Consider the following 14079-nt stretch of genomic DNA (forward strand, 5'->3'; position numbering starts at 1 on the left):
ACCCGCTCAAAGGGTCACTATCTTAGAAGATTAGTCATCTCGAATCGGCTTCTATCCCAAACCCAGTCCGAAGATGTGGCATGACCAGAAGTAGCGCCATTGTTGCTGCAACGACAACTGATGTAATCAGTGACGATTTGAGAGGATTAATTACCTATAAGGGTTCACAAGCTAGTGTTGATTTGAGGGGTATGTGGAAACGGAGTTCCAGTAGCCCTATAAGCGTTTATATATGCCGTATCTTCCTCGTTCTTGTATTTGTTCAGGGTTGAATTGAAACAATCAGTCTCCAATTAAGAGGAGAATTTTTAGGGTTTGTGTAGATTGGGAATCGTAGAAGAAAATAATGGTGGGTGGGTGGGTGAAAAAGGAAAACCCAGATAACATATTTACTTGTTTAGGGACCAAAACATATGCAAAGTAAAAAACATTCAAGGACCAAAACAAAACTTTTTAAAATACAAAGACTAAATATGAAAGGTGTGTATCTTTCATTTAAATTTAAATAGAAGACAATTCTAAAATTAATTATATTATATATTTGTATATATATAATTATATATCAAATAAATTAAAAATATTCGAGCCGAACCGAACCGAGCAAACATTTGCTCGTTGCTTGGCTCGTTTGGAAACCGAACCGAGCAGAGCGGCTCGTTTACAATCGAGCGAAAAAACGAGCGAGCAAGTTTCGAGCAATTTTTGAGCGAGCGGCGAGCGAGTTCGAGCGACGAGCGGTTTGGACGACCCTAAAAAGGAGTGACAAAGTGGGCCACTTTGGACGGTTAAATGCTGGCCTTGTTTACTTGGCTTGTTGGAGCATATATAACATGCGATCAAACCAAATTCGAATGTATGTCCCCACTAGGCTATAAACAACCCAACAAATATAAATAATTAATTTGTTTGTTAAGAAAATAAATTTTGCTTGTGTGATATAATATTAAGTGGGTCCAATATTTTTGAATTGAGTTTAGCGGGATAGTTAGAACTTTGAAACTTAGGTGATTTGTTCTTTTAGTTAAATTAACTAAACAAAAATAAATTTGTACTCATTAATGTAACGAACTTCTGATGCATTAATATTAACGAAGAAGTGAACATCGGTTAATTTATAATCATTAATTTATATAATGATATTATTTATTCTTTTGAATTTATTTATAAAAATTAATATTAATTAGTGAACATTTGATATTAACTTATTATAATTTTATTAGAATGAAGAAACTGAATTGAAATAGTCAATTAAATAATGTAACATACCTGTGTACATCTCGTTCGCATTTCACATCATCGCTACAACATATTTTTCCGTCTCATTTTATCAGATCCCAAAATCATTGAACTACAATCACTGGATCATTCTACCCCCCCCCCCCAAAGCCATTAATTAATTAATTAATTAATTCAAACAAACTTGTCAGTAAATTAGTTATTCTATTTATATTATAAATAATTTATTTATTAAAAAAAATCATAAATTGATAGTATATGCAAGAGTGACATTACCTAGAGCTTAATTCGGTTGTTGGAACAAAATTTCTGTCCGCTCTAGGACTTTACATATTTGCTGTTTGTCTTTCTTGTCTCACTGTTTTTAATGGTCTCACCAAAATTTTGAAAAATATATTATAAAAATTAAATTGATTTTCTATTTGAAAAATGTTTATTAGTGTTAAATTCTATGGATAGGGATTTAATAAACGAACCACCTAAAATTTGATTTATCAAAAAATTTTGCAACCAAACGAATTATATGTCCTTAAAACCTCTTGAGACTAACTAATTCAAATGTTAAAATATTCATAAATGTCTTTTAAAAAATTAAATAACAAAGATGTGGTATACTCTGGTCTATACCTATTTTGTAGAAGCAAGTAGTAATGAACATATACGTTAGCTAGTTCCGCGTTGTAGGTTATCCGTGTGGGGTGATGCCCGGCCATGTCACCTCACAATCATTTTAACAAGATTTCGTCCGTCAAGTGACAAGAGTGGGTGGATGGTGTATACTGCTCTCCACCAATCACATGTAAACACACACTTATTATATATATATATATATATATATATATATATGATCAGGATCAGGAGAGAACCTTTTTGAAATTGAGAACTATAAGAACCATTTTAGACTACAAAAAACTCAAAAATAAAAAAAATCATAAAATAAAAAAAAAACACAAAAATCAAAAAAGTATAAAACCAAAATTCTCATTTATCATCCCGGTTTCATAAAAAAAACTTGGTTTAGATAAATTATATACACATATGTATAATATATACATATATGTATATTTACATGTTTTTTTTGTGCACATGTGTATAATTTAAGATAAATGATACTGTACATATGTGTATATTACGTAACTAAAGATTATATAAAATTATACATATGTGTATAATACGACGTTTTTTTTTTGTTTTTTGTATTTTTATTTTATTTTTTTTAATAAAACCGGAATGAAATATAAGAATTTTGGTTTTTTTTACTTTTTTAAAATTTTATTAATTTTTGTTTTATGTTTTTATAAATATTTTTTAAAGGTGTTTTTAGTGGTCTAAAATGGTTCTCAAAGTTCTCAATTTGCAAAGGGTTCTCTTAGGATTCTTACCCTATATATATATATATATATATATATTTCTTTTATTTAAATATTAGTTAGACAACAACGTGATAGTTAAATGGTGGATTTGTTAAAACTCTTTGTCTACGTGACAGTAGTTATACACTTTGTAGTTAGCTAACAACACATAGTCTTGGTACGAGTTTCTTTTTTCCAGTTACGCTCACATCCAGAATATGTGATTTGACTTAAAATTGTTGCAACAAACTTTTACACCTAGATATCTCCATCAAACAACTTTTACCACTCCTCAAATAAATGAAAACGATGTAGAAGTATTTAACCTGACTGGAGTGTGTGGTTCCTACCAACCCATTCATACTAGTCTAAAACTAGAGATGAGCAATAACTGAATCGAAAACCGATGAAACCGAACAAAATTAACTGAAAAATGGTTATTATTTGTATCCTCGGTTAACTGGAATTAACCAAACCAAACCATTAATCTTTCATATATATCTAGCTTTTATACCTATATTTAATGTATCATACCACCATTTCGTGCACCTATATTTACATTTAATGTAAATATACCTTTATTTTTTATATGCATTTAAATTTATGCATCAATTTCATGTGCTCCGTGTATAAATTTTTGACTCAAATTTGAATTTTATTATTAACCGAAAAACTAATCGAATAAACCGGAAATCAATTAGTTAATTTGTTTGAGCCTAATAATCAAATTGAATCGAATTGTACACATCCCTGTCTAAACCATTGATTGCATGGATTGGCATTGATTTGTATTTCACAAAGCTTCATGTTGCGTGATGTTATATAATATATATTGATCGAACTTTTTATGAGTGAACTAATTTAAAATATAAATTAAACACTGTATTTTTACAGAAGCAGAACTTGCAAGTGAAAATGTGTAGAACAAAGAGAGTTATTTTAGGAAAAGTATACCTGGGTAAAGCATACTAGCATGTACCAGCTGAAACTGTGAAATAAGAAATTAAAAGGTCTAGGTTAAGGTTCTAGTAACCTCTCCTGCTAGTGGACTATGATCCATCAATCAAATTGTTGAACTTTTCTGAATTTTTTAATATTCTGACATTGACTTTTTAAATAATACAGTTTATTATATCATTTTTAATTATTTTTGTCATATCTCATTCAATTTTGAATTTCTTTAGTTACCGATAGCATGTGAAGACTTTGTAACATCTTAATATGCTCAGAAATAGTAAGCTTAAAGTTTTGCTATGTTATATAATTTACTTGCTGCATGAAGCAACATAGGATACCTATATTTAAGTAATATTATCATAAGTTAAATTATTATTATTTCTAAACCTTAAAATTATTTTGTATATATATTATAATATTTTTCAGGAATTTAAATACTAAGGATAAACAATAACCAATCAAGAAAACATAGATACCTTTAATAGTTCGTCTAATAAACTATAGTATACAGAGTAACTAATAGTACATAAGACAACTCATTTTTCATGAGAGAATTAGATAATTTTATATTACGTATACATACATCATAGTTCACATAAAATATTAGTGATATGTATCATAATATGATATACTGCATCTAATCTAACTATACTAATAAAAGAAAATAATAAGGATGATATAGCAATCCTACATTTATTCTAGGCCTAATCTCTCTTCTCATTCATCCTACCTATCCATGGGTTATGGAGCAAAACCATATTAACAAATGAGTTATAATTTTCTTTCTAATTCTCTAATTTATCATCTCATTCATCTCAACTATTCATTGGTCATGGGCCAAAATAATTTTAACAAATGGGTTATAATTTCATTTCCAATTCTCTAATTTCTCAACTTATTTATTCTACATATCCATGGGTCATGAGACAAAACAGGTTTAAGAAATGAGTTATAATTTCTCTTTTAATTCTCTAATCTTCATCCCATTTATCATAGTTATCCACGGGTAATTGGTCAAAACAATTTCTACAAATGTTGTATATAAAAAAATCAAATTTGTAAATTTAAGATTTTAGACTTCTTATTGTTTATACTATATATTTTATCTTCTTTTTACCTATAATTATGTTTATTTCTTTTAGATAATGTATCTTTTTATTTTTAGTATTTGACAAATCCCGTGTAATACACGGGTTCAAAAGCTAGTATATATATATACAAGATATACAACATACTTAACATATATGCTACATATGTTATAAATATTGGCATTAGCTAATTAATATACTATCAAAATTCAACATTAACTAACAAGATTTAATGTTATAAGACATTAATATGTTATTTTTTTATTTTTTTTTTCATATCATAAATTACATAACTAATACAATATACCAACATTACATAACTAGTGCCTCTAACACATCGATCGATCGAGTATCATCTAACTAACCTACTTTTTACAATATACATTCTGAAACTGAACATGTTTAAAAACAAATAATTAACATATACCATAAATATCTATGTTGATTTTCTAAAGGTATAAGAAAAAGATAGAATAACATCTTTACAATCAACTTTAAAGACTTGCCGTTAAATCCAGGAATCTAAACTAAAAACAATGGTTGCATGACTACATCAATCTAATCAAAGATCCATCCATTTTTTATTTTTCTTTATATGCCAAAAAAGCACATAATAATAATACATCATCCACTCACTTAAATATCACATCATCACTAGTTCAACTCCTCTATAAATAGCTCAACTCTCACACAAACAAAAACCACTAACCAAAATAACAACAAAAAATATATTAGACCAAAAACATGACACCATCGGTCCCGGTTCCAGTGACGTCAAGCGGCGGTGGAAGCAGGTGGTGTCCGACACCAGAGCAAGTGATGTTGTTAGAGGGAATGTATAGAGGTGGTTTGAAAACACCAACTGCTACTCAGATACAACAAATCACATCAAGGCTATCAATTTACGGCAAAATTCAAGGCAAAAATGTCTTCTATTGGTTTCAAAATCATAAAGCTCGTGACCGTCAAAAACTTCGAAAGAAATTAATGGCTTTGTATCAGCAACATCACCTTTATCCTACTCATGATCATCCATTTCTTCCTCTTCATCCTGTATATATTAATTTATTCAACTTCATTCTGATTTTGTTACAAATTATGTCTTTTTTAAAATGGCTTAGTTTGTAAATTATCAGGTTAATTACACCAATAGATATAATATATATACTTTTATTATTTGTTTTTTTTTTCTTCTTAAATAACTAGTTACTGTAGTACTTATCACAATTCTTCTTTCAAATTTTGTAACGTGGCTACATTTTCAGGGTTTCTTGATTATATATTTTTTGTAAGGTGGCTAAACAAGTATAAAACTTTTGTAAGGTGGCTAAATTTTGTAAGATGTGTGTGTGTGTAAATAAGTATAAAACTTATCAGGAATTTATAGTGTTTCTTGATTTCAAAGTTAAATTGGTTCACTTTCTTGTTTCTTATTATATTACAGTATATTTTTGGTGCCAAGGGAAATATTATATACTTCTTATCTTTATATATAAAGTTGTAATATTTAAAAAAGAATTGAAGATAAGAATGAAAACAAGGAAATCATTAAACTTTATTAATCCATGTTAATAAATAAAATTGAAGAAAATTCCTTGGTAAATTATTGTTAAAAAAGCTCAATGCTTTTGATCATATGAATATCTTGGAAGCATTTAATTATCTATAACAATTGTAATAGATTGTTTAATATGAAACACCTGTTTTGATCATCTAAAGACTACAATTAAAGTACTGTTCTTATTAAAATTTCCTTGATAATTTTATGTAACATGTGAATAGGTTGGAGTTGGAGAAGATGTATCAAAATGCCAACCAATAATCAACAACTGGAATGTGGATCATCATCAGAGCTGCAAACTCATGTGTGATTGCCCACTCATGACAATGATGCTGATGGATCATCATGGTACAATTCCAAATACTACCACAAGCAGCAGGGTACCACCCAAAACCCTACAACTATTTCCACTCAACACCACACATCTCAATGAAGATGTCCAGTCCAAGTCCACACCCTCCAAACCCTAATATTAATATGCCTTTGACTTACAATTCTTGATTTCATATTAAAATATGAAAATCAAGTAGCTAGGGTTAGAGCTAGCTAGGGCTAGGGTTTTAAAAATAAGTTGTGGGTTTCTGTTATGTCACTAGACCTTTGCATAGCATATGGCAGTACTATATATAAAGAAAGATGAAAGATCTGAATTGCCTAATAAGCTAGCATTCAGTACGTTTTATAGATGAAATTGAAGTGTCTGTTTCATAATCTTGGAGTATGCACAAACCTTCATTGTTTGGTTATGTTGGTGTCTGTCTGTGTGTAAATTGTTGATATTAGACACAATGTATAAATATATAAGACAATGTGGAGAGATGTAGTGCCTAGCTAGCTCTATATATGGTTGGTGGTAAAGTTTCAGATGGTCATCAGTACTTTATGATTTGTGTAGACATCTCCTGATAAAGTCAGCATTAATTTGCTTGTCTTACAAGACTGTCAGCAGCAGCAAAGTAAAGTCAATAGTATTGGACACAAATGCAATATCCACCCCACTACAATCCATTCATAACAACAAACAAGCATACAACTTGTAATCTTTAATACAGAGCATAAATGTGTTTTAACATTATATATATCTAGGCATATATGTAAACATTAGTTATAAGAATGAGGCTTAAGTCTTTTAGATTGTATTAAGAAAATTGTGTTGTAAATGAGCCGCGGTATTAATCTTTATAAAATCAAAAAACAACATATTAAAGAATCAAAACTTGAAGTGAATAGAAATTGACCACCAACGATTAACGACTTTATTGAATTGAGGTGCACCGATGTAATGGATGAGAAATGAAGTTATAATCGTCCCAAATCTATCTCTAAGGTTAATGTTAGATTTGGCTATTGTGCTTTCTTGTTCTATTCTTGATCAATATCCTATATTGCCTGTACCAAATCTAACATTTGGTATCAGAGCTTCCAAGTTCTGATCCTAACCTATGCCAAAATTCCCACGTTTCAACATGTCGATCATCACAAACCCTAGCTCCCCAAAAGATACCTCTGTCCCATTCCAATGTCCGATACTCACACCTACAAACTACAACACATGGTCAATAAAGATGGAAGCAATCATGGATGCCCACGGGTTATGGGATGCCATCGAGCCACCAGCCGGCGTGGTTGCGGATGAACGAAAGGTTAAACAGGCTCGAGCTTTCATCTTTCAGGCGATACCTGAAGAAATTCTCTCGCAGGCGGCGAAGACTAAGACGGCCAAAGAAGTTTGGGATTCACTAAAATCCCGGTATGTGGGTGCTGAACGCATTCAGAAGGCGCGGTTGCGTATTCTGAAAAGCGAGTTTGAAGGGCTGCACATGAAAGACTGTAAGGCCCCGTTACCGGTAGCCCTACTTTCGTGTTGGATTTACTCATAAACGCAGTTCTAATATCAGAGTTAATTAAAACATTCGCGGAATATAAAAACTTTCGTAAAACATTTCATAGCAAAACACATCTTGTTTTAAAACAACATCTTGTCTTTCAAAATGAACAAAACATTAAACTTAAACTTCTTGAATCTTCCGATGCCAGCCTCTTATTCAGTGCCATGTGTCTCCTCAAGCGAGCTGCCTCATCCTACTCACCTGCGTGCATACTAAAAGTCAGCTACGCTGAGTGAGTTCTAGTTAATCATACATTATACAATACACATAAACTTATATTCTTTCATTCATACTTTCATACGTTCATACTTTCATACTTTCATACTTTCTTTTGTATTAACTTGCTTTCATATCTTACGTTATAAAGAGCATTACTCCCTACATTCCTCGAGTATTATTAGGGCTCGGTACCCTCTTTCCTCGAATATTAGTAGGGTTCGGTTCCCTAGTTCTCGAATATTAGTAGGGTTCGATTCCCTCTTCGTTACCATACAACCATACATCATACCTCGAGTATTATTAGGGCCTGGTACCCTCTTCGTAACCATACAACCATACAACCATCCTTTCCTTCTTTTATTAACTTTATCACATTCATACACATAAGCGTACATATCATACTTACCTTACACATAGCGTTACAACCTGACAGTACGTGCAATATCCGAAGATCGTTCACGTACCATCAGGAAATCATTCATACATTTCACATTTTTCACATAAGGCATACACTTATCTCTTAGGATAAGCGTATTAACAAACATATTGAGTATGCATACAGCCCCGAAAATATAACACATAAATGGGGCTAGAAACTCACCTGAATCCTGTTACGCTCTCCGTTAATCGTTATTCCCTTCTTGAGCTGTGCACGGCTAACTGTATAATATTTACATGTATCAATTAACTACCACTACTCATATCATCTTTCTAGTCTTAGCTACTACCCACAACGAACGGGGATCCGGGGGCAGCGCCCCTGGCAGCGGGGTCTAGGGGCGGCAGCCCCTAGCAGGGTCCAAGGGACAGAGCCCCTGGCTGGGGTCGAGCTTGGAAAAATTTTATTTCCATTAACTGTCTTAACACATTTTTCATTAGGTTTTTAATTTATTTTCTAATCGAACTTGACTTTAGGCGAAGTTAAACCTTAAGCGAACTTAGCTTTAGGCGAAGTTAAACCTTAAGCGAACTTAGCTTTAGGCGAAGTTAAACCTTAAGCGAACTTAGCTTTAGGCGAAGTTAATTAGTTAGGCGAACTTGCTTGCAAGCGAACTTGCTTGCAGGCGAAGTTCGCTTGCAGGCGAAGTTACGCAGCAGCCGCCACTGTTCATCCTAAATCCCCAAAATCATCATCATTTTACCGAGAAATCCATGGGTATGGTATTTGACTACCCGCGACCATTTCTATGGTCGTTTTTGGATAAGGTTTGACCCGAAAACACGTAAAGTTTGGACCTTTAAGTTCAAAAACGTTCAATACTAGTTTAAGGGTTCATTTAATTGAGCCTTCTCCATTTTCGGGTTCATTACACTCGTGTTTATCATCAAGTTTACAACTTTGTGTTTCGTTTACACCCGATCTACTATCGTTCTAAGTTTCAAGGCTAAACGTTAATAAAAACGTAATCTTTAAGATCAAAACGTACCTTTTCGTGTTTGTTTGGCTTAGTCACGGACCCTAGATCTTGTATTTATCTTGCGTATTGAAGGATCTATCAAGAATCTCGTTTACTTGGCCTTGGATCCCACTCTCGCTCTCGGCCGATATAGGTGTAAGTATATGTGTGTGTTTTTGAGTGTGTAGAGATTAAGATGGAATGAAATGAGGTTTAGGGTTTTATGGTGGTTTAGGGGGATATTTATATTCCCCAAGACCCATGGACCTAAGGCCCATTATCCTTAACCCATCTTAATTAAATCCAAGTCCATGATCTTTTCCATATTAGACGTTAGTTAATATTATTAAACGCACGACAATTTAAAGCAACTTTCTTTATTTATTATTAGAATATTTAGGATGTTACAAAGACGGGGAATCAATTGACGAGTACGTTGGGAAAATATCGGGTATGGTTTCGAAATTTAATAGTGTTGGAGCAACATTGGGGGATGAGGAGCTGGTACGAAAACTGTTTGATACGGTCCCGGAGAGATTCATAAACCTGGTCGCCTCCATCGAGCAGAGTTCTAATGTTGAAGCTATGCCGTTTGAAGAGGCAATTGCACATTTGAAGGCATATGAAGATAGGGTTAAACTTCGTCAATCTCAACAACATAGTGAAAACGGGCTGTTATTCACTAAAACCGAGGGTCAGTCGAACTCAAAGGGAACAAACAAGAATCAACAGTTTAGTAACCAGAAATATGGTGGTCGAGGCAAGTCAGACCGGGGTGGTCGTAATGGGTATCGGGGTTGTGGCCGCGGTAGGGGTAATCGCGGTGGACACGTCGGTAATCAAGATCAGAAGAACGGGTTTAGAAAGCAAGATAGAAGGAATATTGAGTGTTTCAATTGCCACGAACTTGGGCACTACGCTTCAGAATGCAAAGAGCCTAAAGAAATGAAGGAAGAAGCAAATCTTGCCCAAGCACAAGAGGAGGAACCAGCTCTATACTTGACTGTCCATGGTGAAGAACCATGCAACATGGTCCTCCTGAACGAAGATAAGGTCTTCCCAAGATCAGGTGATAAGAATGATGTGTGGTACCTTGAAAACGGTGCAAGCAATCATATGACTGGAATGAGAGAGTCCTTTGCCGAGCTAGATTGCAACATAACCGGTCAAGTCCGTTTTGGTGATGGGTCAAGGGTCCAGAAGGCAAAGGTCCGTTAGTCTTTGAAAGTAAAACGGGAGAGCATACCCTCATTCCAGATGTCTATTATATACCGGCTCTCACAAGCAACATCCGCAGTCTGGGGCAATTAACTGAAGATGGGTATGATGTTCGAATGAAAGACAACACACTGAAGTTATATGACGATCATGGAAGACTTATTATGAAGATTCAAAGGTCAGTTAATAGACTATACAAAATTAAGTTGAAAACCACGAAACCTGTCTGTTTGGCAGCACATGTTAATGATAAAGCTTGGTTATGGCATGCAAGAATGGGGCATGTAAATTTTGCTTTACTTGAGTCAATGGCTCGAAACGAATTGATTGTTGGGATGCCTCATTTATCAAACCCTAAACAAGTTTGTGAAGGGTGTCTAGTAGCTAAGCAGACTAGAAAGGTGGTTCCAAAAGAAACTAATTGGAGGGCGAGCGAGCCATTAGGTTTAGTACATGCCGATCTATGTGGACCGATAACTCCGCAAACCGCAGGAGGTAATCGGTATTTTCTTTTAATTGTTGATGATTTCACTAGATAAATGTGGATATATTTAATTGAAAGCAAAGATCATGCCTTTCAAAAGTTCAAATTGTTTAGAGCACATGTTGAAAAGGAAACCAAGTACAAGGTTAGAATGCTTCGAACGGACCGGGGTGGTGAGTTTACCTCACAAGCATTCAATAATTATCGTAAAGAAGAAGGGATAAGACGCCAGCTGACCGCACCATATACTCCCGAACAAAACGGGGTGGTAGAACGGCGAAATCGAACGATCATAGAGATGACTCGTTCAATACTGAAATCAATGCAGGTACCGGAAGTGTTGTGGGGTGAAGCGGTGAGACATTCGGTGTATGTTCTCAATCTAATAACTACAAAGGCTGTAGTTCGAACTACCCCGTATCAGTTGTGGAAGGGACATAAACCAAATCTCAGTCATTTAAGAGTTTTCGGTTGTGTTGGGTACGTGAGACAGATGAAGAATTATTTGGCCAAGCTTGATGATAGAGGTCAGGCAATGGTGCATATCGGGGTTGAAGAAGGAACTAAGGGGTATCGTATGTTTGATCCGGTAAAGAACAAAGTTGTTATCGCAAGAACAGTTGAGTTCATTGAAAACAAGAAGTGGAATTGGGGCAAGCCCAATGTCGAAAGACCCATGTCTGGTTGGGTTAAGTTATGATATACATCTATTTATACATCTCGAATCCCGTGTAAAGTTGTGTTTCTTTAATGTTTTGAGTTCGTTTTAGTTCGAGTTTTGTTTATCTTTTATTATTTAAGTTTTGAGTCAAGTATGTTATGTTTATCGTGTTTTATATCGTTTGATGTCTTGCATGTTAAGTTCAAATTCTTTCTATCATTTCATGCGAAGCTTATGTTCGTTTTATTCGTCAATGGTTACATGATTACTTCACTTAAGAGTTTTGATTTATTTTCATGTAGTTGGTGGCTTGGTGATCAAGGGAAAGAAGGTCTAGAAGTTTCTATGTGATACTTGGAGTTCAAGAAAGATATCTAGCAAGTTTAAGCAAAAAATAACAACAATTAACATCAAAAATCCGTAGCCCATCCTTGAGCACGCCGCGCCACGCCTAGGAAAATGCCCAGGATGCCTAGGCCAGGCACCTAGGCCTTCTGGTCAGCCAAAAATTGCAAGCCCAAGCCCATTCTCGCTTATATAAACATCTTCATTCCTTAGCCGATCCTAAGCTTGTTGGCAACCGATTTCAAGAGCTTTTCCAAGGTTTTGAAGGTGATTTGAAGCTAGGAACTAAGGAGGATCGAGAGAGCTTTCATCCGGGTGTTCGAGGATCAATCGCAAAGGGTTTTATCGCTCTAACTTTCGTTCCTTGTTCATTATTTTTGATGTCTTTCCTCTTTGTTTTTAAGACTTGTTTAGGATTGTTTTTAATAATGTTCTAGGCTAGACTTCATGTCTACCTAGGTTCGATGAACATGTTTGAGACTTGATTCTTGCTTTGGACTTATGTTTTGATTATGGTTTGTTGATTTAATAGTAAAAGACTTGATTTTGCTTTCATGATGCATATGAATGTTTATTATCTTGATTGATTGTTAATTATAGCTTCACATGGATCTTGTTTTCTATTGATTGTGTTCTTTAGATCATAGGGTTCATGTTTAATCTTTACTTGGTGTTTTGATTATTATGGTTGAATAGGCCTATTAGATCATAGAAGCTTGTTAATAGCTGGTTAGGGTTTTAAATGTTTTGCTAAATTCCAATAGCTGTAAGGTGAGGGGTTGTTCATGTGTCTTGGTCAATTGCATGCTAGGATAGTAGTGACAATATTCTTGCTTAGTGTGTTGATCCATGTTCATGATGCCATGTTAGTTTATCAAGTTATCTAGAGTTTAGTGTTTCGTAAGATTGCTTGCTTTAGATACTATTAATTAACCCTAATTGATGACTTTGCGGAAATCAATAATACTGATTGCTTAGTAATCTAATAATTGTTCTTTGGGATTTCGTTTGATTCAGTCAAGGGTCCTTAGGGTTTTGTTAAATGAATATGTTTAGAAATCAGTTGCCATAATCATGTTATTTGTCCATTGCTTGATGATTGTTGATACATGGGATTCTTACCTAGGTAGATTCCTTCTCTGATTGGTTTTGATCTTGTGTTTAATTGCTTGTCTCTCGTTTGCTTGTTTATTTACTTTCTTAGTTTAATCTTAGTTTAATATTAGTTTAAAATCCCCTTTAAAACATTAATAATAAATAATCGTGTCGTAAGTCGAGTCTAATTAGTTAATTAACCTAATTTATAGAGTCCTATGTGTTCGATATTCCGGACCTACTTAGCTTTAGTACAATTGACCGGTACACTTACTGGTGTTTTGTGTATTTGAGTCTTAAGTCTAGTTTTTATTACTTGTTAATTTAGTTAATATTTAATTGACTGTTTTAAGCACATCAATTTACAAGACAAATGGCCAGATGCTTCTAGTCCAGAACAACCTCAAGAAGAGTTCGAAGTCAGAAACTGTAAGGCCCCGAACCCGGTGACCCTACTTTAGCGTCGGATTTACTCATAAACACAGTTCTTCAAATCAGAGTTTATTAAAACTTTTCGCGGAATATAAAACATCAATCATTTGTTAAAAAACATTAAATCTTTTCTTTGATACCATAA

The 14079-nt window shown here is 33.8% G+C and overlaps 1 protein-coding gene across 1 annotated transcript; it reads left to right on the forward strand.

Annotated features, from left to right (window-relative positions):
* Nucleotides 1–5165: 5165 nt before the first annotated feature.
* Nucleotides 5166–7192, forward strand: LOC143563111 (uncharacterized). The gene is made up of 2 exons (XM_077050731.1): nt 5166–5686; nt 6416–7192. The coding sequence occupies exons 1-2, from the start codon at nt 5378–5380 to the stop codon at nt 6662–6664; spliced, it is 558 nt and encodes a 185-aa protein (XP_076906846.1). The 5' UTR covers nt 5166–5377; the 3' UTR covers nt 6665–7192.
* Nucleotides 7193–14079: the final 6887 nt, after the last annotated feature.

This window comes from Bidens hawaiensis, unplaced genomic scaffold, assembly GCF_021521415.1.
Source record: "Bidens hawaiensis isolate Kalapana, Puna unplaced genomic scaffold, B.hawaiensis_p1.1 tig00021322_1, whole genome shotgun sequence".
Taxonomy (NCBI): domain Eukaryota; kingdom Viridiplantae; phylum Streptophyta; class Magnoliopsida; order Asterales; family Asteraceae; genus Bidens; species Bidens hawaiensis.